This window comes from Lepisosteus oculatus, chromosome 1 (assembly GCF_040954835.1).
Source record: "Lepisosteus oculatus isolate fLepOcu1 chromosome 1, fLepOcu1.hap2, whole genome shotgun sequence".
NCBI classification, from domain to species: domain Eukaryota; kingdom Metazoa; phylum Chordata; class Actinopteri; order Semionotiformes; family Lepisosteidae; genus Lepisosteus; species Lepisosteus oculatus.
This window is the reverse complement of record NC_090696.1, coordinates 77780766-77805398: the sequence shown is the minus strand read 5'-3', so window position 1 is coordinate 77805398 and position 24633 is coordinate 77780766. Positions and strand designations below refer to the sequence as shown.

The 24633-nt window shown below is 47.7% G+C and overlaps 1 protein-coding gene across 10 annotated transcripts in view; it reads right to left on the bottom strand.

The window, feature by feature from the left end:
* Positions 1-24633, bottom strand: part of clocka (clock circadian regulator a) — a 54870-nt gene that overhangs the window by 7146 nt on the left and 23091 nt on the right. For 9 of the 10 annotated variants that reach the window (XM_069193793.1, XM_069193796.1, XM_069193798.1 and 6 more), the window contains 14 exons: positions 13017-13204; positions 12572-12663; positions 9769-9828; positions 9141-9289; positions 8953-9044; positions 8351-8440; positions 7751-7871; positions 7414-7527; positions 5658-5776; positions 5254-5336; positions 4784-4890; positions 1595-1742; positions 1193-1268; positions 564-708 (listed from right to left, as the gene is read on the bottom strand). In XM_069193793.1, coding sequence (XP_069049894.1) covers positions 564-708; positions 1193-1268; positions 1595-1742; positions 4784-4890; positions 5254-5336; positions 5658-5776; positions 7414-7527; positions 7751-7871; positions 8351-8440; positions 8953-9044; positions 9141-9289; positions 9769-9828; positions 12572-12591 — 1324 coding nt within the window. In that variant the 5' untranslated portion in view covers positions 12592-12663; positions 13017-13204. Of the gene's footprint in view, positions 1-563; positions 709-1192; positions 1269-1594; positions 1743-4783; positions 4891-5253; positions 5337-5657; positions 5777-7413; positions 7528-7750; positions 7872-8350; positions 8441-8952; positions 9045-9140; positions 9290-9768; positions 9829-12571; positions 12664-13016; positions 13205-16645; positions 16714-24633 lie in introns of those variants that run through there. The other variant, XM_069193786.1, reaches the window with a different exon arrangement.

Genomic DNA, 24633 nt, shown 5'->3' with positions numbered 1-24633 from the left:
GGGGCGCAGCCGGAGAAGGCACTGTCACCCACAGAATGTAGATGGGCTTGGGGGACAGACAGGAGACCAGACTTAGATGAATGAAGGACGTGCATATATACATATTCATTGTTATATTTCTCCTCCAGCCAGTGAAAGCATGGATACACCAAAACGCCTAAAATGAGGCACACCTAAAACGAAGGTTAATGCAAAAGTCGGAGAGCAATCTGTGCTCATATCTGTATGATCCCTGGATGATCAGATGATTCAGACGAGCTCAGGGACCAATGCGTATCCCATGCCCGCACAGATGAAGCGCCCGCCAGGGCAGGGACCCCACCGCCCCGCACAGACCGCTGGACAGGCAGGACTACTTTCACCGCCTCAGTGCCTGGACGCCACAGGAGGACTGTATAGCAAACTCTCAGGACCTCTTCTGAACTGGACAATTCAAACTAGGACTCCAGCACATAGAGGCCAAGACTGGGCAGTGAGAAGCTGGAGCGTCAGGCGACCTCTGACCCCGCATTCCGACTCGCTCCTGGGAGCGGCACACGAGCTCAGGCTCCCGGGACACTTACAGGTGGGGTCGGACACAGCGGTGTGGGAAGAGGACTTCCTGGAGCTCCGCGACGAGGCCGAGGGAGTCCTGCTGCGGTCAAACCTCTCCAGGGCCTCTTTCAGACTGACCGTGTTCAGCTGGGAGTCGGACCCAGAGTCCTGGCTCTGCGCAAGGACAGACAGCTTGGGTAAGAGGAAACGAAAGAAACAACACTTTTTTTTTTTAAACCCAGCTTATTCTGGGTGCTTGCCAGCAGCCTGTAGAGGTTCAAAGCGTTAAACGCATGCCTATTAACAGGTGGGTGTTTATTTCAAGCCAGGCACACTGACTTTTCTCATAGTGTATCTCGGGGTAAACAGCCAGCAAGCAGAGAGCTACAGATCAGGGGAGCTACATTTATCACGCAGGTTTCCCATCGGCAGACTGAATGGATCTAATGGATCTAATGTCTGGTGTTACATGTCTCAGCGAGACTTTCAGAAGAACACCTACAGCGTACACTGTACTATGTGTAGTGAACATAATCATGACTCGGTGATACATATGTCATCCGCGATGAAAACAAGCTCCAGTCCCGTTTTATTCCCAGGATGCCGTATCCCTCCCTCCCTCCCTCTCGGAAGGAGGCGTCGCCGCAAAGCAGCTGACCTTATCGGCAGCGATCTCCGGAGCGCACTCTTCGATTCCCAGCTCCCTCCGCTGCTCGGCCCTCACCTCGGCGTAGCTGCAGGACACCGAGACAGACAGCGTTTGCGGCACCGTCCTGTTTCACCCGTCTCCCCTCCGGGCTTGCACCGCGCACGAGGCACGGCAGGTACCGCGTTTCCCGAAGCGCGCCACAAACACGAGCAACTACTACACGAACATGAAATATTAAAACTCTAGCTTGGGTATCGGGCAGCGCAGCCGTCTAGGGAGCAGTGCTGTCTTCTGTATACAAATGCAACACGGTCCTTAAGCTTCACCGTGTCTAGTTTTACTTGACAACACGAAGAAGGCTCTTTCCTAGGGCACAAGGAGCCCCCTGTCTGTGCAGAGCCTGGTCTTTACCTCACGACAGTGTGTGTACAGACAATGAACTCGGGCCTGGAGTTCCACTGGTGGTAGGTAATGTAGTAGTGCGTCTGGAGCCAAATCCACTGCTGCCCTTTGGTGAGGAACCTGTAGTAGCAGGATTTTCCCTTCCCATACTGCATCACTAGAAGACAGAACGTACGCGAGTTGAGCTTGACATCAGCACCGGTCTCCTGTCATCCAGACCTACAAACGCTTCCACATGAACGCACCTGACACAGACTTTACGTAGCTTCAGGGGAAAAAGAAAAAAAAAACACGCTCTATTTAACACCAGTACACCTTTCAGCAAGAGGAAGGGCAAAAATGACAGAGCCACCCGCTAACCGATGTTAATTATTCACATGTAAAAATATAACACGCGATATGACAACACAAACGAATGCGATTAAAAATTGATTAAGACCTTGTCAGTCAGATTTTCCAGCAACTCTTGGCTCTGCTTCAGTCCACAAGGTCACAAGTAACACAACGCTTCTGGTGAACCAAGCCTGAGTGAAGCTCTTCGTGAGCCTAACTCTGGACTGCTGGGATTCCTGGTTGACTTCATCTGACCTCACATGGCCTGAAGGCAGTGTGGAGGACTTACTGTACATTTTCACCCAATGATTGCAGGTGGTGAGGGTGGACACCAACATATCCTCTACCCTGACTCAACACTGGAGCCCCCTGTTAGCTGTGCGCTTATCGCTCTCCTCTTCTCCTTATTTACCCATGATTGTGTCGCCAGGCATAACTCAAACTCCATCATTAAGTTTGTGAACGATACAACAGTCATCGGCCTGATCACAGATGGTGAAGAGTCTGCGTACAGGGAGGAGGTTGAAACAACCTCTCTCTGAACATCAGTAAGACTAAGGAGATGATCGTGGCTTACAGGAAACACCGGGGAGGAGATCACACACCTATCTACATCAATGGGACTGCAGTGGAGAGGGTCAGCAGTTTTAAGTTCCTGGGAGTTAACATCACAGAGGACTTAACCTGGACCCAGCACACCAACATCGTGGTCAAGACAGCACAGTAGCGCCTGTTCTTTCTCCGCAGGCTAAAGAAGTTCAGCATGCCGTCACATATCCAGGCCAGCGCCTACAGGTGAGAGTATCCTATTGAGAGTATCCTGACTGGTTTATGAGCTGTTCCGCCCGGGATCGCAAAGTACTGCAGAGGGTGGTGAAGTCAGCACAGCTCATTACCGGCTGTGAGCTACCAAACATCCAGGATATCTACTCAGCTAGATGTCTAAGGAAGGCCAGGTCCATTCTCAAGGACCCCAGTCATCCCAGTCACAAACTGTTTTCCCTCTGTCCGGTAAACGGTACCGAAGCATTGGGTCAAAGTCCAGCAGATTACGGGACAGCTTCTACCTCCAGGCAGTAAGACTGCTAAACAGCCAACCAGCAGTTCCTTTAGCAAATCACTGTAATGGCTACATAGACACACAGTTTTCATTGTATACAGCATACTACACTACTTGGACATAATGTATTGCAAAGGAACAAGTAAAATGTTTATTCCATGCTGAAAAGAGAAGAAAGAAAACACAACGTTTTGACTGTGGAGGCCTCTTTGGGTGTGAGAAAGACAGGGCAGACAGCAAAGATTAAATAGCACCAGAGAACAAAAGCTGGGAGAGGGGAGGAGGCGGGAGCAGGGGAGAGGCAGAGAGGCCACTCAGGTGGTGCGAAGTGGAGAGAGGTGAAGAGAGGGGTGAAGTCGAAACCTGCATGTGAATGGAGATCACACGAAAACAAGTCTGTCATTGAGAGAAGGGGGAAGGCGTGAACCAAGTTTCAGGATAATTGTTGTTCCTGACGTCTTTCTGCTGTGGGAGTTGAGAACCCCTTCTTTGAGAACAGAGACAGAGAGATCAGTGTGATGGCTGTCTGAGGTGAAATGAGAAACTATGGGTTTGGAGAAATCTTTAATCTTCCCAGCCCTAACATGCTCTCTGAAGCGGTCTCCTAGTCTCCTTCCGGTTTCTCCAATGTAGATAGCTGGGCATTTCCTGCAAGAGATACAGTAAATGAGGTTTCTGGAGGTACAACAGGTCACCTGGGTGATCCGGAATGGTCCTGAGGGGCCTTGAATGAGTGTGGTGTTAGATGTGTACTTGCAGGTGATACAGCGAGCTCTGTTGCAGGGGAAAGTACCTGGTGTGGATGATTGTTGAGGGTGATCAAGGGAGCTGTGAACAAGAAGGTTACACAGATTAGGTGGTCGATGATGGGGCGGTCAGAAAAGAAGGTACCAGTGGAGGGATCAGCCTGTAAGATGGAAAAGTTGCCGTTAATGGTCCTGGGGATAGAAAGTGTGTTAGGGTGGAAGGGAAGCACCAAAGGAATGCGCTTGGTAGGCCGGGGGTTCCTGATCGAATTGATGGTCTGGGGGCAGTTTTTGGCTCGGATGAGGGCCCTGTCAATAACATGGGTGGTATCCTCTGTTGATGAAAAAGAGAGTGAATTTTGAGTGCTTGGTTCTGCAATAACGTATTGCATACACCCTGGGCACATAGCAGCTCTGTTTATATTGAGTTCTGTCTGTGTTTATCTTATTCAATTTCTATTGCACTATTATTATGTAACCTTATTTTGTCATTTTAATTTGGTGATTTTTAACCCGCCCGGTGAGCTCGTAGAAAAGACATTTCATTGACAGCAATTTCTGCTGCACTCTGTATTGTTGCGCATTTGATAAAAAACTTTGATTCATTGATTGCTTTTAAGGGCCAAATGAAAGCATGACCTCATTTTGTCTAATGAAGACACTAGGAGAAGTGTTTTAATTAAATTAAAGCTGCTTGCACTGCAATTATCCGCGGTGTGCCATTTCGGTAGTCCAGCTGATACTTACTGCATAAACTAGCAGCGCCTTAGAGAAGATGTCACCTCACTCAGGGACGCTAAAGCTCAAAATCTCAGAACACAAAATTGATCCTCAAAACAAAGGAGAGCCCGGAAAAATCCAGGCTAGCTACGCAGCTTCCAAAAACATGCTGAAAACGTTTCAGAATGTTTAAAAAAACATTAAACACGCCACAGATATTTGACTGTTATAAGGGGCAGACCTCGTTCTAAAGCCTGTTACCTTCAAACAGAAAAGCGTTTAAAATATTTATGTGTTGCCGTGTTCCTCTGCAGGCAGCACGCAACCTCATCTACTTACAGTGCTCGTGGCATTTTGCCAGAGTTTCCAGGTCGTCCACATGGTAGTAATCATAGCCAGATGTGCCAAGAACCTCAAACGGCAAGTAGCCGATTATTGGAGGAGCCCTGCATCCACAAAACAGAGAGAAAAAGCGTAAAACAGATACACCCCCCATTTAAGAGGTTTTTTGTCACAAAGGAATTTCTAGAGAAGCCACATCCCACTACTCCTGGAGCTGTTTTACATCCGCAACAGTTGCTGCAGCTCAGCGCAAGGCACGCTTTCAAAACAACCGCGTCTAAAATCCTTCACGCTCACAACAAAGGCAGCAAGCGGCTGCAGAGCTCGAAGGAGCAGGGGGCAAGATGTTCAAACGGCAGGCATGCTCAATGAGTGACTCCCTCCCTGTGACACAGTTTCATGGATACATACAAACACATTTTTGAAAAACTACCTGAAAGAAAAAAAAACACAAAAAAAACACTGGCCTGTGATCCAAGAAGAGAAACTTCCACTCCAAGCTGTGCCTTGAGGTGAATTCTTCATTAGGCTCTTCCACAGTGCACATTTCCTATTTAAAACGTGACAAAAAGAAATGCTCTGCAGTCTTGGAAATACACACAGCTGAGTGATAATGGGGTGACTGCTGATTAATAAATTCTGCCCTTGAAGAAACTCCTCTAGGCCACTTCTGAGAGGGTTTTTCACTTGCTCATTCATAATTAAACGTTTTTATACATTGTCCATGTTTCCGAAGGACCGAGGGAGCCTGCTATCAACGTTGATTCCTTAATCACACATAACAACGGATTTACAGACGTATCACCAGATCGCACAATACTTTCATAAACTAAAATCCCTTGAGGTTTTAATATCCTGAAAAATTACTTACCTTGATAAACTGAGGTTTAGCCAACCTCACAGTTGCTATAAAGCAGACTCTGTCTTCGTACGAAGGCCTTAGTGACCTCTGTATGACTCCCTCAAAGCCATTTCTTGTGGAAGTAGGCACTAGAAAAGGAAACAGCAGAATGTCGTACACTGCAGAGAACGCCAGGCTGCCACAGATACTCTGAACACTTCCCGACTCATGGATTCACTAAAAACTCAAACAGAATATTAAAGCCCTATAATCAGCACAGTGTCTTGAAAGTTTTAAACATCTAAAAAAAACTTTTTAACTTCAATCAGATGGCTATATTCACTGGGAAAAAAATAATAATGCACCACATTTTTGAAACTCGTGCTTGCCGGAGATATTTCAAAACTGAATTATGCTTTTAAAAAGCACATCACTTCACATTCCACAAGAATGAAAGCAAAGGAAGACATTAACTATACACCACATGGACGGGTTAGGTTAAAAACAGAACCTTAGTTCTCTAATATGTATAATATGCTCATAAAACACAAACATAATGCTATATCAACAGTGAGAAACAGAATAACAGCGTGCTGTACACTGGTTCATGGGTGTTTGTAGCTGAAACAGTGCCTTGCATATTTAAACACCACAAACCACTCATCCATGGGAGAAACAATAACTACAGTCCAGTTTATCTGTTTTTACTGGCAGAAAACTTAGAAGGGTCAGGTCTGGTCTCAGTTTTAGAAGCAAGACCCACATGCAGGTGTGAGGCGTGTGGCACAGGCCTGCAAAAAGAAACTCACTGCTGTGAATCAAGGAGGAGGTTAACAACTTTGCTTTCCAGTGTGGACTGAACCTCCATATTTTCTTTTGGAATTCACACCATGACCTCTTTGTGTGTCTTACCGAGCTTTTGAACAATAACCAGAATGGAGACTTTAAGTAGGGTTTGTGCTGCTTTGTGCTGTACCCTTACATGGGACTGTTATTGGGCAGCGGAGCACTTTTAGCAGCAGCCACGGCGTTCAAGATAACGTTTGTGCAGGTCCTTCCTCCCGGCGGCTGTCAGGGTGTATAACACTGCCCTGGGCTAGGACTGCTAGCCCTTCATCTGCTCAGGACAGCATGTTGCACTATTGTACTTTCTGGACACTGCATTATTATACTGTTTATACTGTGGTATTTTCAGCCTGTATATACCTATGCACACTTTTACACATATTTTATATATTTATTTTATTTTTGTATTTTATATACTTTTTAATGACTCTTAAGTGTAGTTATTTTAATTTTAACATTCTGATGTCTGTCTTGCTTGTCTTGGGCTGGGCTGCTGTAACACCTCAGTTTCCCTTCGGGATCACTAATATCTTCTCTCTCTTATCTTAAACTCCAGGAACACGTAAAGGGAGGTGTTATACTTAAACATGTGGTGTTTTGTGCAATTGGCTAGTGCTCTTCACAGAAAATGACCTGACTTTTAAACTGTCATGTTCTTCGCGCTGATGTAAATGCACATTAACTTGGCCATCTCTGATTATATCATCTAAGCTTACTCTTTTACTAACTACCGTAACAGTCACAGGCTTAATTACAGTGATTTTAGCACCATAGCAGCGTTCTGTTCATTTACTGTTTTTCACTGTTTACTTACTATTAAATTAATTTGTTATGTTTAACTGCATTGTTATAGTACATTTCATTTCTCAGTTGTGGCCATGAAAGAACATGCAGACAAAGAGTTCACACAAGGCAGAACATGAACAGATTCTGCACTCACCATTATTCAAAGACTTGAAATTTCCTATAAATTTAACATATTCATACACAGGGGGTTCCTTGGGGTCTATTGTTCCTCGTAGCATATGGCAACAGAATTCTAACTGGTTTTTTGCTGAAAATAAAAAAAACGGAAAAAGATTAGACAATGTGAGCACATGTGTAAGAAAGTCCTCAACCCTGGCCATCCATTAGACATACTCAGTAAGCTGTGTAGTTTAACTATAATGGAGACTGAATCATAAAGAACTACAATCTGTACGATATGTGCAACAGGCTCAATGCAAAGAACAGCGATGCTCATGATCGTGACCTTTTGATCTTTGGAAATCACTCACCCTTTAAATACTCTGGTGTCAGAGTCTCCCCTTCCAGCATCTGGCTAGAAAGTACTTTATACACCTCGGAATGCTCCCCCAATGGGAGGAAATTTAACAGATTCTGATCCAGAAGATCGGACTGAAAAAAAAAACCCACAAAAGGCTGAATGAGAATGTTTGAACGTTTCGGTCTCAGACTGTAAAAGCAATTTATATCACCAGCCCCAGACAATGTACACACCCAGCACATAACTTAAAAATATCACACAGAAGGGGCCAAAAAAATCATATTGTGAATCCCAGTTTCTCCATTGCAAGACATTGCTTGACTAATTAAAAAAAACAGGAGTTCAAGAAAGCAGAGAAGAGACAATCACATAAGGAACTATATTTTTTGACAAAACCCAACACCACAACCTGACTCCAACTCAGAATGCCATACATGCCCTAATTTACTTAACATGGTGTAAATAAAAACTCAGATTGTATAGCATAATGTTTTAATTCAATCTAGTGTTGAATTAATTCTGATCTGCACATTAGGACAAAAACATTATCGCATAACCATCTCCTAGGCATAAGGAATTTGAACGGAAGCCCTAGTTTTGAGATACTTACAGGTAAATGTTCAAGTAAGGAAGTAACACTCTCTGAAACATATATTATATTTCCATCTGTCATTATTGCCAGGAAGAAGCCATCTAGCGCCTGTAAAATTAAACACACGGATCCACAAATCAATTTTAGCAGTGGCAATTTTCAAACAGCGTGAGGGATTTCACGAGTGGGTTTTCAAACAGCAAGATTCATGCTGTGTGTCACACGAGCTGAGGCTGTATCCCTCTCCCGTCTTCTAGCGCAGCTGGAAAAGCCGTCGTGACTATCAGCAGAGGCTCTCTGGGAGAGCCAGCTGCCAGCCCCAGCAGGACGTGTGCGACGAGCTGAGAGCAGGAGAGCCCCATCCAGCCACAGATGCTTAGCAAGAATTAAAAGCAAACAGACGGCAATATCAATAAACACTTGAGCTACAATAATTAGTGATGAGGCTGTCATTAGGAGAAATGAATTACAGGGCACTTCCCTGACTCCAACAGGTTTTTGTAATCATCCCCGACAACCAGCTGCAAACTAGACTCTCTTCAAATGCTCCTGACAAGCAGGAAGCACGTGCCATATCAGCGGAGGGGTCCCGGGGTGCCGAGGAGCCCCAGTGCACTCACCTCTAGCATCAGCTGTGTAAACTCTTCATTACTGAGGAACGGGGGCTTCCAGTCTTGTCGGATCTCACTGGACTCCGACTGTGCAGCAATTTCTAACACACACACAGAAGAAACAATGACCTCACACTGAAAGCTTGTACACACACACACAAAGGGTGCAGAGGGGTCAGGCGGGAGAGCCCGTGTACCTTTGTGCTTGCGCAGGAAGTCGATGCTCTTCTGCAGGATGGTGGACTTGTCCATCTTCCGGCTGTTCCCGGGCAGCATGGAGCCCAGCTCTTTGATGAGCACATTGAACTGGTCTCTGCGTTTCTTCTCCGACTTGTTCCTGGACACCCTGTGGTCCACACATTGAGAGTGCTCACTTTCACAGTAACATGACACGGCACACAGCCGTAACACAGCCACCAGGCTCGTCACTTTACAACCGAAATGTGCAAATATCTCTTCCAACTTTCAGAAAGCGCCCAGCATGACACCAAATATCTTACTGCAGTCTGTCTCTTTATTAAGGTTTTGAGTGAAGTTCCAGTAACAAAGTGTCCTTCAAACAGTGCAGCTGCAGAACCTTACTAGTGCAATGCGCTGAGGCACAAGTATGAGGGGACCAGCGCAAGAGACTCTTATCAGTCCTCGGTACACAACAGAGTGGTCTATGACAAACACAAGGATACACAGACTTACACTTCGCCTACACAGCTTGGACAGCTTTACTCGGAGCTGAAAATGTAAATTCCAGAGACAATACAATCTTCTGGAACATATATACACCATCTTGGACAGAAGGGGCTATTTTTCTGTGGAGTGCAAATCTACCTTTTTGCTTTATCCTTGTCATCCTCTTCCATTAATCCATCAAAAATGCTACTGTCATCCCTGTAAAGAAAACAGCATATGAAGCCACAGATCTGTGATACATAAACCAAAATCAAATATTACATTTCTATATATAGCCATTTCCAATTAAGAACACTGTTACATACAGAGCTCTTCTCCTGACTGACTGGTCTCTCCGAAGGCTGCTGACGCCCCTCAGATACAAGACCATCCTGCTGGAGAGCGCTGCGCTGGGGGTAGCGCCCCTCTGAACCGGTCAGGGGGGTCCCCCTGTGCTCTCCTTCTCCCCACGTGAGCTGAGGACCCCTCTCTGACTTTCCCTCCCACCTCTGCGAGGACTGCTCCCTATATTGACCATCTCGACACCTTGGCGTATCTGAACGGTCAACTCTTCAGGCCCAGTCTAGGGGAGAACAGGGCCCGACCGCCAAGCACCCCAGCTGTCCGCCAGCTCGGACGACAGTCACCTCGAGCAGGTGCTATACGGCACGCACAGAGCCGAAACCCGCTGGCTTATAATGACTGATGACAACAGAAGTGTTAAACACCCTCTCCAGTGATGTGGTCTCCTCCTTTTTTTAGCTCGAGGGTGGGAACTGTACTACTCCCCTGATAGTGGCTGTCAGACTCAAATCTATTTTTAACCCCTTTTTTAATCCTGTGAATTCTCAGCCCAGTGCGTCACCCCTGGGCACAATCAGTGAGTGAAGTCTGCTTCACGAGAGGGTTTCCTGCACACTCGCCAACCCCATGCTGGCAGTGGTTCCATAAGAGGCGCGTGGGCGTTAAAGACAGTGACTGGAAAAGGCAGGTTAACATCCCCAGTTAGCAATGGAATCAAAGCAGCAGGTTTGTGATTAAAATAAAAAAAAGACTAAGATACTGGGAGAGTGCGCAAAGCTTCAGGAAACTGGTCAGTGAGGATCCCCCACACTGGGAGCTAAACAGAACAGCGCCAGGGTTTTAAAAGTTTAACTGCACATTTCAATTTCTCCCTCTCCTAGATCACGTTTTCAGCACATCATCTCCACAGTTTCATGACGCACTGCTTTAATCACTGCCAGCTCTTTAAAAGAGACAAAGCCAATTTTCTTCAATATAAAGGTACTTAAACTCCCCCCAGCACATCATGACACTTTTAGATATTACAAGGATTAATTTCAGAGTCCATGTACGCCTGCAGTGCTTGGGGAAAAAAACACATCACATTGAACAGATATAATGAAACAAACAGAGGCTTAGAAACACATGGGAAAAGAAGGAATGCAAACACTAATTAAAAGCCTAGCTAAACAGACGAGTCAAGGAGCTGACAGGTCTGGGATGGGCAGAGTGAGCTCCAGAACATCTGAAAGCATGCGCCCCAGAAACACCCGCAGGCTCCACTACACTAGCACACGCTTTGCGATTTCTGGTCTGCAGTTTCGATGTGTGCTGTTGGTAGATCGTGTGGCAGCACGTACAGGGCACACAGTAACGAGAGCAGCAGGGGCACAGACACCATCTTTCCATCTGGAAGGACGGGCCTCCTGTCTGCCCACAACGAAGGAGACTTGCAGCATTGGAAATGCCAATCTGTCACAAGAGCCCTCAATCCTCTCGTCTCAAAGGCGAGGCAGATTACGAAACCCCTTGGAGGATCACCACCACGCGCTTCCTGGCCACTCAGCCAAAGCAGTCAAGTGGCACTAAGCGTTCTCTTGGCCTTAATTTCGCAGTGCAGAAATGCTACCGCATAACAGAAACAGAAATCCTACTACATGGCTCAAAGCAATATTAATACAGAATGTGAGAAAACTACAGAAAGATCCTGGAATCTCAGGAGCTCATGGTAAGACTCATGTCATCGCAGAGTCACAAGCGATGATGTCGGAAACCCCTGAGTTAAAGGGGCTAGCTAACTTAATGCCTAGTGCACCTGAATAATTTAGGCTTCAAAACGGTGTTTCCAAGGCTGCTGTCTTACAGTAGGAGCTCAAACAGGCAAAATAAAAAATCCCAGGCGACCTGGCTCTTATCAAAGATGTAAAGGTTCCCAAAAGAAAAACTTTGGCAATTCAACAAGTTCAATCATCCTTGTCGATATCAGTTTCATCGAATGCTTGTCCAAATAACGGTATACAGAGACCGCTGGCAAAATCAGTCAGAAAGCAGAAAATACCAGAGACGTACTCAGAATTCAGGCTCTGCCATATTCTCGTTCTGTGTCGTACTGCACGCTTCCTGAGCTGTTGCCCCTAAAGCCGGAGCAGGAGGCTCTGCCACCCTGCCTTCGACACGCACCCCCCCCCCGGCGAGAGAGCTCACGCGCGATGTTACTGGGCGGGAAAGGGAACCAGCATTAAAAACTCTGGAGAGAAGGCGCCCTAGTGATTCACCCTTCTCTAGCTTCTGATGGTGGGGAAAAGAAAAAAAAACGGTTACACTTCAGAATAGGAACCACTTACAGGCGTGACGCTGTTAATGAATCAGCTAATTGAGTGCCAGCATGAACATGTGCCTTACTGAATTACGTGTGCTTCATTCTTACTGGAGAGGCATGTATACGAGTCGGGTATCGCTGATGAAGAGGACGCACCGAACCACCCTGCACACAGGAGCTGTCATGATGGGAAAACACTCTTTGCCGACAGGACAGGACACTGCTCAGATGTCTGTGAGCCAGGAGCAAAGCTGTGCGTCGTTTCTCGGGTGATATTCCCGCCACGCTTTGCCGCAGCTGATATTGACAAGCACAAGGAGAGAGGTGCAGTGAAGCTGGAAGACAGGAGGGGGAACCTACCGGTCTACGCTGGAGGTCATCTTATAGCTTGTTCAGGGTCGCAGTCGCAGGGAATCACACTTTAATCGTGAGGTAGACATTTGTGACTGCACCTGGGGAGACAAAATCGAGAAGAGCACACGCTTGAGGTACCTCCGCGGCGAAGCTGTCGGGGCGCCTGTCTGTGCGCGGCCAGCCAGGTCGAGACCGGACACGGGCGGGAAGCACGAAGAGGGGCACTCTAAAGGTGGAGACACTGACCAATCAGGACAGGGGCGGTCTTGCCCCCCGCAGAGGTCACAAAGGTCAGCAGAAAGGCTTCAACACTCCGCTGGACACGAGCAGAACTGGTCTTAGAGACAGAGAAGGAGAGTTTTTTTTCCCCTGCTACGGGGACGAGGAGGCCGGAAGGGACTATGCTGTCGCTGAACCTGCGTCCGGGGGACAAGAGCAATCTGGGTCTCACCTCCAATACAGTGCCGAGCCGCCTGTGACGCGAGGGGGTGGAGCGGCGCCGAAGGCCCGGCCCGAGAGCGCCTCGGGTCCCGTCAGTTCTGGCACAGGTCCCTGGAGGGCGACGGGCAGCTGGGGTCCTCAGGCAGCGGCGCGAGTCGACTCGAGCGGGCGCGCAGACACCGCATGACAACGCGCCACCTGTCCGGGAGAGACGCCTTTCATCAGTGCGCGCCGCTCCGTTTCCCAGAATTCCAAACACCAGGAAGGAAAGTGAACACACTTCCTGCGACTCCACGACACTGAGCCGTCACCACACGTCTGACGAGCGACATGCAGTCATCGCACATACCCAGCTCTTCAATATTACCACTTAACAACACAGAGGAAGGTAATAAAGCACCAGCTACAACAACTGCTTTCCTTCCCAGGAGTAACACTGCCGAACACAGACCATAAAACAGGGCAAACAAATCAATTTGTATCGCATATCAAGAGACAGGGCAAACACCCCCAACATATCACATTGGTCCAAGTCCTCAAAGAGCTGCAGGCGACAAGACAAACAAAACTACCACTGTTACATATCAAAGAACGGGACAAGCACTCAAATTGTGAAACAAACCTCTTTCTGAGCCTACACAAGAGTCAGGAAACCCTTGCAGTGCGTCTGTTCTACAGAGCAGACCCAGTCCGCGTTGCTGTCCTTATTGAGGCTCATTAAAACTGAATCTGCACAAGACTGGGTCCTGCTCCACTGACGAAGAACTTCCCACGACAACATCTGTCAGCTTCCTCACTGCTGTCCTCTGCGTGCTTATGCCTGAACAGCAGCTTTGCCAAGGGCTTGGGTTCGAGCACTCCCAGCTGTGGCAATGCCAAAAAGGTGGAGCTGCAGAGGGGGCAAATGTGCAGATCTCTAAATCATTCAGAGTCAACCTTCAGGCCTTAGAGAGCCTTACTGATTTCTGGTTTTTAACTGTACCAGAGCTTCGTTACTTAATTGTCTTGATTATTGGCTTGATTAGTTTTAATCACCAAAGTTTCCATGTCTTCAGCTATGAAGGAGGCTGAGTTCCACATAAGCCCCTGCAGGGCTGTGTCTCTGCAGGACCTGAGGTTTTGCTCACAGGTGGTCTCCTCCCAGGTTTACAAAGCGAAGAACAATTTTACCAAGAGAGAATAACTGCGCCGAGCCAGGAAAGGGTCTTTAATACTGATTTGTCAATCAAAAATCTGAAATCAAAGTGTAACAAAAAAAAAACAGCAGGCTCAAGAAACTGCAGTAAGTGGGATGTACTTCGCGCTGATACAGTCATGTCTGGATTCTCCTTAGAGTGCCAAGGCTTCTCCCAGCATGCTCTGCGCTGCACAAAGAGAAGCATGTGTCACTGTCACGGAAGTTTTTCACATCAATATTCAATTGTGGAGTTTTCACAGACTCTAGGAGAAAGAGGCAATACAGCTGCAAGACAAATGTAGAAGCCAAAGGCTAGATTGTCTTTCAGAAAAAATAGGTCACCTTCTACAAACCATACAGCACAGCCAGTCAGTTCTGAGATATAGGACTGTCTATTTTCAAGGATATGGGAAAACATACTAAATTGCCTCGACGCAAATGTTTATTTCTGTGAACAATAGATGATAGGGAAATGTCTGGCTATGAAAGCTTCCTTTTAAATGACAGTGTGGTTGTGCATGAGTGCAGGACTGCACGATCGCATTTCATCAGAGAGCCATGACTCAGAACACCTCTGCTCTACTCTTTCGGCTCACACTGTGAGGGGAACACAGCCGAAGACATCTCAGTCTAATCAAGAAGAGCACTGAGTGACTTTAGTTTAACTGTGAATCTAAGGATTTGAAAACTGCATTGGTGTCTCTTGGTGAATCTTCCCTAGCACACAGAAGTTTTTTTTACTTCAATACTAGATGTAATCAAGCTTTTTAAAACATTCAGAGAACAAGTAAAGGTTTATTGCATGCTGAAAAGAGAAGAAAAGAAACGTAACATTTCGGCTGCTTAGCCTTCTTCGGGTGTGAGGACCTACTTGAACTCCTTTTAAAAAGGTAATATTTTAATTAAGATGTAGGAACAAAGAAGGGGCATGCAGATAGTTTTAAATGATATAGTGAATCCAGAAGAGTTGATCATACTTTAGATGCAATCCATTTGTTCTCGAGTTAGCCAAAACTCTGCAGTTGCAATCCCAGAGTCTGAAGAACGGGGTGCTCTGCAGTTACACAGAGATCGCTGACGGCCCACACACCACGGCGAGTCCTCGTGATGCCACTGGGCGTGGGACTGGTCTGGCACCGCCACCCCGGGGGGGCCAGAGGGGCGCGGGACGTGCCCGGGGGGGCGGAGCGCAGGGAGACGCAGAGCCAGAGCTTCCCCAGTGCACCAGGCACCAGGCGCGACAGGTGCTGGAGCACACAACACTGATCAAAACACAAAACAGAGGGACGCACTAGGAACAGAGGAGCACCGGATGTCCAAAGTTAACTCCTATGACAAACTACAGTCAACAACGAAACCCTGTGGACTAGCCATAATTACAGTTATTACAGTTCAATTGACGACGACAATTTTGGACACAATTAATCTTGGCATACTCCCAGTTTCAAACTGGAATGAGCAAATACATCCCAATCAGTCTGAAGTGGTTTGGAGTGTCATTAATTAATTAATAATTATGATAATATAATTAGAATAATAATAATAAAGCACTTTTTGGATACTCCACTCAAAGTGCTCTACAGGTATTGGGGGATCCCCTCCACCACCATCAACGTGTGGCCCCCACCTGGAGGATGCGCTGGCACCCACAGTGTCCAGCACACTCCCCGTACACCAGCCAAGAACACCGAACTCTGTGAAACTCTATCCCTTCTGCAAGAAGACTGCTGGAGGTGCTGTACCTCCTGTCAGCCAGATCTGTCTAGCACCACGAGGTAAGCTCATTCGAGCTGGGACTGCAGTGATCCAGAAAATGGATTCTAGCCGTCCTCCAACCCACCGGGCTTCCCGGGGGAAAGGTAACGGCTCACTCACGCTGCCCTTTACTCAGCAGACGATTTACTGTCGCTGCTCTGAATATCTGCAACCTTCTATGATCGGATTGTTACACAGGAACCGTTCTCCCAAGTACCAGAACATGCTGCGAAAAGACAGAAGCATTTTTAAAATACGACTGCTATCAAAAGCTGGAGTTACAATTCCTAGGAGTTTTTCTTGTTTGGAGTATTGCACCATACAATACAGTAGTCGCCCTTCACCTGCTGACTCACAAGGGCTCCCCCACTCGCGGTGTGGCTCCTGTGTCCGTCTGCTCTGACAGCCCGCTCACACGCGAGCAACAGCACGCACTGCAGCTCCAGTCGAGCAAACTCACAGAGCCACAAAAACCAGACTCCAGCGCCAGTACTGGGCCAAGACACTGGCAGAGATAACGCTGAGGCCAGACTCCTTAACCTTTTTCGGAGAGTTCAAGTTTTTTTTCCCCCTAATGAAATACTGGTATAGCTTTAGAAAGCAGCTACAATTTTTGACCTCAAAAGGTCAAAAAAAAATCTGAAAATGCTTTCATATATGCCAACACACCGAAAAGCAATGCCAGTAAAATACGTTTCTGAACTTACTCCATTTTCAAGAGAAATGTCAACCCCTCTCCTCTGGCTGTCAGCTCGTGGAACAGCTACAATGACTCGCCGGCATCAAGCCAGAACCTGTCCGGCTCTTTACTGTCAGTGCTGCACGACAGAGGAATCACATTTCATGCTGAACAAGATTATAATGTCATCACTGTACTACAGCAAGTACAAAACGTGGATGGTTTAGACCTGGATAAAGAATACAACGCTTTGGTATGAGGGTATAGAAAATATCTTCTGTGTTTAAACAAACCATTGATGACAACTTGTTTTCCCCACCCTACACAGGAATACAACCTATTGATAAGAGCACCTTTAATTAACCAGTACTGAAAGCACTGCTTGAGCCCTCTTCGTCTTTGGAAAAAAGCCACATCGTTCTGTCTGTGGTCTTTGTGCTCACCCTTAAATCCACCTGTTTCAAAACCCATTTTACCACAGCTATGGTTGCAGAGATGAAGACTGAAATACAAACCACTACTGATGACACCTACTCACCATTTCATAAACTGTCTCTGCTTCAACAGGTGGCTGCAGATTTCAGCTTAACTTATTTTCGCAATACGGAGAGGAAGTGACCATAAATATGCAGCAATCTGAAAAAAGAGGCTGGAAAATGAGCTGAAGCCCATTTCATGATTACCAATGTTAAACACCACCACCAGAGGTCCCCGGAGCCTGCAAGCCAGGACAGATGGGAGCAAACAGAGCAAATCTACACAGCGAGTCACGAGGAGATGCCCATGAAGTGTGAGTGATTACCAGAGGTCCTGATCCAGGTACTCAGAATCCTCAAAGGCATGAACAGCTTCTTCACAATCAGCAGGGAAACATGAAGTAAACTACAAGATAGTGTGTTTAAAACTGGCAACAGGAGACACTGCTTCACACAGAGGGTTGTAGGAGTCTGGAACAAGCTGACAGATTACACTGTACGGGGCAGTGCCGTCCCAAAGGCAATTTATACTGAGTGCAAAATTATTTTTATTATTGCTACTGCTTTACATGACAAAATCTGATGTTAAGTACACATCCGACACACATCCATTTTAAAACCGTGAGAAAGCAGTCTCGCGTTTTTTAAATACTTTATTTAGAATTAAATCTGTCCTCGCAGATTTGGCAGCTAAATGAACTAACGGCGCTGGGTGAGCTACAGTCCATTTTATTAAGTGGGATCCTCAACCACCTAGTGAGTGCAAAACCAAAGAGCGAAAGTCACATTTCCTTACTCAATGCTGTTCCAGAGGATTTGGAAGAATAAGGGTTGGAAAAGCAATATTACTGGACAATGTTCACTGCCAGGAGGTGTTACAGACCAAACCCTGCAGCCTCAGACATGTGACGGGCAGCGGGCACAGAAACATCTGCTTACAATGGCTCAAAAGCGCCACTGGTAACGATTTCACGCACAGGGCCTTCAGAGCTTTTAAAAACAGGTGCAGCCGGCGTCTGGAGGTATAAGGACACCTGCGGCAGGTGTGCTGATCCAGCCCTTCGGACGAACAACGGCCTCGTGGAAAGAAAACGCTACACACGTAAACACACAGAGAAACGGCTTTATCAAGCGCAGTCGCACATTGTGGAACCCCAGTCATCACACAGGGACGGGCAGGGCAGGGGTATCTTGGACAGCCTGAGCGCCTGAACACAGCGGAGCTTTGCAAGGAAGATGGACGGGGAGCCCAGAGCACCCCCCCCCCCAGCACGGGACGGCCCAGCCCCTGGACTGCGGGCTGCCAGGCAGAGGACGTTAGCAGGGGGTCCGATACACACCGTAGCCCCTCTCTCTGCATCTTCAAAACAGGAAACGGAAGACAAAGGGCTTTAACTGGAAGCTGTACAAATGCGGAGACGACTGCCAATTCACGTGTTCGACTCAGATCCAGCACTCCGGCACGGACAAGCAGGAACGTGTAGAATTTCAGCTGGCGACAGAACTCAAACCCCCCAGGGGAAGGGACTTGAACGTACCACATAAATATCAGTCGCACGCTACCGTCACAGCTGAGGAATTAGTATAACCTCCGCTCACAAGACACTCGGAGCCGCCGAAACAAGGTTTTCATTTTCGCAGCACCGAGCCACACTGCCATGTGAGGAATGAGATGCTTTCAATTATTTGCACATGCTGTAATTGCCTGGGGGCAGGAGGATAATTGCTCATCTGGAGGCAAACCTGCTTCACTCTGTCAAGTCACTACTGGCTCATTGGGCCCCTAGAAATCTGCTTGCCGTTCCTCCCTTCGGCGCTGAGAGACGTCACCAGATTCCTGCTGCTGCTCAGCACTTCTGTTTCTTGCGCTGTGTTGAATCTGGTACCTCCGGTCAGCCTTGGCTCACGCCTCTCGCAGGTACAGTCTCGAGATTCAAAGCTAATACAGACATACAGAGCCCTTCAATTAACATAATGTAGCGCTTAATTGCCTTATTGATCTCAAGACAATTAATGGCAAAGTTTAGCACAGCAAAGCTAGTGTGTTACAGGCACAACTAAGAGACTGTGCCGAGACAGAAGTTCGGAAACAAGGGAAGCTTATCCCTGAGGGGCTGACAGGCCCCAACTCTACTCTAAGAGGAGAACAGCAGGCAGCATAGGCCATGAGAGAGTCCGATGGACAAATTAACGCTGCAGTGATTAATCACGGCCAACAACGAATGCCTCACCAGTCTTCTGAATTCTTTGTTTATACTGTAAGTCATGTTCTAATGTGCACCATATGGATGCAGCCCCAGACAACAGTCCAGGTTAGATCCAAGCACTGAAACTCAAACAGTGCGCAGCAAACTCCTAAGCAGTCAACCTCTTTCTGGTTTTTCCACCTGCTTATCTTCGAAACCCAGATTCTCCACTGGCGGTTGAGGAGTCACCCAAAATGTTTTGTCTTTCAAGTTTCTCCACTAACTGCTGCCAGGTTTCATAAGATCCAAGCCATCTCCCACTGAGATTGTTTTCCATGTGTGGGTGGCTTTTTTTCCCTCTTTTGTTTCTTGCCCTCCTTATCTCGACTCAGTGACTTGGAGTTATTTGCTTCTCCTGCGTGTGACGGCGCTCATTCTATGACCTTTGCATTACAGTAGGAGCGCTCCCTCGCCACAGGAACCCAGGCAGTCTTGACTATGGTAAAGGTGTGCCATCTCTTCCTAAGACAAAACTCAGTTAGGCATCAGGAATAATGTCTGGCCTCACAAACATCTAGTGACGTCTGCTCCGCTGGTGGGTTGGCCTGTTTTGTCAAGTCTTCAGCAACACGAACAGGCTGAGGTCTGGCAAGAAAACGCACCACAGCACTGTCCTGCTTTCTCGAATTTCCCCTCCCCAGGCTGAATCATCTGTTCCTGAAAAAGCACATTCATCACAGTGAATGGTATGACACCTTTCATCAACAGACGCATGGCTTTCCTGAGTGTTACTGAAACACTTTCACTATTTTAGTGTGTCAGTTGGACACACTATTCCCAGGAACAAAATCCAAATGTTAGCCCGAAACCTACATACATTCATGCTGGAAATTTAAAGAAATCTACTAAGATACACATTACCCTGGTCCAAAATGCATCAGGTCCAGACGGACAATATCTCTTCTCCTGTGGTTTGAACTATCCAGTGCTGTTCTGTGCTTACAGCCATTGGTGATCACACAGCTCCTTGTTTTGCAGATTCACAACGCAATCGGAGAGAAATAGTAAAAACCATCATATTCAGACACTGATGACCGTGCCTTGGAGAACAGGGGTCAGAATGCATGTGCGATCAGGGGGTGATTGCCATATGAGTGGTGTGTGTGAGCTGTAGGATAGCAATTTGGGAAATGATGCCACAAACAAAGCACACAGGCCTATTTTAATTCTCTTGCGCACACACACACACAAAAAAAAACGCTGGCCTCCTTCTTATGGGTTACAAGCACATAAACCCAGTTATCTGATCGGCGGCGGCAGTTTGACAGCTGACTTCATTCCAGCAAGGACTTTTACTGCAATTCTAATTTAAAAAAATCAGGACGGGAAAAAAAAAAACCCTTGGAACCATTCTCCTCCCCCTCCTGGAGCCTCCTCGATCTAAAACGGCGCAGAGCGGAAACAGTGAATCAGCACTGCGCTCCCAGGCAGCAGGCAGTGGTTGTATAACGATGAAGTCATCAGATACATTCCCTGTCCCAGTAACCTGATGACCCAATGACCTACTTTTCCCGCAGCTAAACTCTTGCAGCGCTGTTTAACAGGTGTCTTTTTTCCTAGCTATGAAACCCCTTTAAAAAATAAAACACACAGCTAAAAAGCTCATGAAAATAAAGAGCCTGAAAGTCCCTCTCTGTGTGAATATTCGCGATACAGAGTGCCTGTTCCCCGGTTTCCCGAACTGTGACCCCTTTCAGTTTACAGCTTGGATCCCAGCAACAGCCCAGGACCCCTCACACACCGGCCCAGCTCCAGTGCACCGCTGTGGAACTTACAGCAGGCTTGCTCAACCCTTCTGCTGAGGCAGGCCGGTGAATCAAGAACAGCCACAGACCAGGAAAAAATATACGTTGGAACTGTTCCAAGTATGAATAAATGCTTCATAACTTCACAACTACAGATGCGACAGCTTTCAGTGAAGATAAAAACAAGAGTTTCAACCTTCCTGTGCCAACGGTGGTGCTGTTTGGGCTTGGGCAGTCTCCCAGCTCTGCTCTCTCTCACACATACCTGCTGCTACAATCTTTACTTTCAACACAGCAGGAGTCCCAGAATGTCCCAAAACCTCTTCCCTCACAAGCACAACACCACCAAACCTCGACCTTTACAGACGTTGGGACCATGCACAACTCGCACACAATTTTGCACTTAGAAAAAGTTAAATATTTAGTCAAACTTTGAGATGCAACAACTGCTGCAAATGTACTATGACATCCACTTGTTTGTTGTTGTCTTTTCAAAACTTCCTTTAGGTTTTGAAGAACAAGCACCTGGAAATCTAGTCTTAAGGAACCTGTTCTGTATGCAAGCTTTCTTTCAACTGATTTTTTTTTCTTTTTCCTTCTTTTGTTGCCGTGGCAACAAAACAGAGCTTTCCTTATATTTTTTTAAAAGGCTGACGTACTTGTTATTTTATTCTCTAAAAAAGAAACACGTCAAAATGAAACATGAAATGGATGTAATTCAGCAATGAAGGACTTAACTGAGTTATATCTGAGTTTAAAAGATTATCATAGCTGTTTTGTGTTCAATACATAACATATTAGAGTACTTGAGATCATTTAGACGGCTCTCTAGCCTGTTGTCTGTGAACCCCCCACTGAAAACCACGGCCCCAGCAGAATGTATCAGGACATCTGAACTGCAAAAGATGCATATTTGTAGGATTACTAGTTATTTACACCCCAATATACAAATGGACTGGACAGACACAGAGCCGTTTCACCTGGGACCTTTAAGATCATTCACAGGGCTGTAATCCGGCTAAATGCTGTATTGATGGAGTCGCTGATTGATCGGCTAAATCCGCGCCTTCGTCTACACCTGTTCCAAGCAGTCTGGCTCTCCTTCACCTCAAGAATGCAGGCGTGATCCCACTTACACGCAGGACTGAACCTCTTACACGTGGTCCTCTCCGTGCCAGCCGACAGGCCGGTCCTGCCCGGGACTCCACCTGGACTCCTGCTGCGCTTCTGCGAGCGGCCTGGGGCGCTCCCTCCCTGCTCCCGATACCGCCGTGGGAACTTATGGAAGTGAAAAGTCACACAGTGGGAGGAATGGAAAGAGGTGGGGCGGGCGTGTGTGTGTGGGGGGGAGGGCCCCAGTTTCTGTAGGTAACACACTGACCTACAGTCTGCACAAACAGCAGAGGAGGCTGGGCCAGGCCAGCCACACACAAACTGGACGAGCAGACCCTGTCAGACCGGCGAACCACAGACCTGGCAAAGGTCAGAAGACAAGTGCCTCTCTGCTGTGATTCAGGCAGCACCTCAGTCACAGCAAGATACGGACCTGGTGCATACACGATACGCACCAGTCGACACCGGGCACAGTGGAGACACTGGCAAAGGAGATCACCAGGGCAGCAGCTGCTCCGCGCTTGAAAAAGCCGGTCCTGTTAGGCTGACTTTCAGCACGCATGCATGAATCACTGGCGAGAACGACATCACCTCTCAGCAAGGCCAATCAGTGTCAGCCACTTCGCACAACCAAACCAGGAAAGGAATGTTTTGGCAACAACAGAGCGTGAGACACACACTGTGAAGAGTGGCAGCTAACACCCAGGAGAGAGGCGTCTATTGACTTTCTTCCCTTAAATGTAGGTCAGCTTAGCTTTAAAGGATGTGACTCATTCTTTGGATCCACCTAAGAGCTAATTATGCAGTTTACTGCATGCACAGAAACATCAACATGAAAACTGAATTAATCAAGGATGGCATAGCAACAGACTTCACAGCTCTACATAAAAATATCCTCTTCCCTCCTACTCCTTAACTTCCTGAAATATTACCCCACCAACCCTTCTTTCCTCTAGAAGTAGCTGCACTGTTACTTCCCGAGCACATCTTAGGGTCCCTGAACTGCTGCACTCGACCTGACCCCCATTTCTGCACACTGCAGGTTACAAGCGTGAGCCCAGCCCTGCCACGTCATGCAGCACGGCTACGATACACTTACGGAACAACGATTTTACCGTGAGCACGCCACCGTGCTAGGTCGCCCTGACTTGTCACACTGCACAACCGGGGCCGCCATTCCCTTAGAATCTCTGCCACTTTCTGTGACCAGTGTCAGCCATGATCCCCTAACAACCAAGCACTCCGGATACATCAGCACCTCCTTGCTTTGCTTGCATTTCTCTGCTAAACGCAGAATCGTGAATGCTGCATCTTCCCATCCATCCATCCATCCATCCATCCATCCTCTGTTTTTTCCAATTCGGGAGCCTATCCCAGCAGGAAACGGGCACAAGGCAGTGTACGCCCTGGGCGGGACGCCAGTCCATCTCAGGGCAGACGCACAGACACAAACACGCATGCACTCCCAGCAGGGCCAGTTTTCCCAGAAGCCTCCCGGCATGTCTCTGGACTGTGTGTCTCCCCATCAAGCCACCAGGCTGGCTCGGGCCCAGCCACCGGAAAGTGGCAGCGCGCCGGCCGGGACTGTGGTCTCTGGTCACCCCACTGGCGGCCACGTCAGACGATCCCCGTCAGACACTCCAGCCAGGGTTTGAGATTTGCCATTCACGCTGCCGTTTTTGTTTTCCGAGTAAGAGTAAGAGGTCATGTCTGGAAAACTTACACAAGTTCCCTCGGCAACTCTCCCTGCCAACAGGCTGCGCAGCGCTGCCCCTCTACAACCGTCAGATTTACCAGGGAACTGCTTTGCTCAACTGCTTTTCTGACAGTCTGTGTGGAAGAAACGCACCGACTCCAATTCACTTACAGCCTCCTGTGTGGGTGTGTGGCCACGGCGGGCGGCAGGCTGTGCCCTCCACTGCCCGCTGGGAAAAGACTTTCATCATTCGTCTTCCAGGCTCCTGCAGGCTCCTGGCTCTGTCCGTGGTGCCCGTGTGCTTGTTCTAGCTCTGTCTGGGCGTGCAAAAACTTGGAATCATCTTTTTGCACCAACTGTGCTTTTCACCTCCCACAGAGCCGTGGCGTGTCCAGCTGCTCAACTGAAACCCACTGGCCCTTACTGCGAGAAGGCCAGCGACGTTGCCACTGAGCTGCCCGCGCTGCCCTCCGCGGCCAGGAGGCTGGGCTCGTACCCTGACTGACCTGAGACCTGACGGTACCTGCCCCCTCCTGGACCAGTGGTCGGAGTGGGGGCTGTGAGCCGGAGATGCCACTCGAGATCCCCACACTCCTGAACCCTAGGAGTGGCTCTCCTTCACTCACATAAGAATACCAGTATTACTGGTGCCATTGCTCAGTGCACCTGAAAGCTGCACGCACTGCTTCAGGTACAAGGAGCGGCTTCAGCTGAAGGCGGCTCAGCTAGAAGCAGAGGCT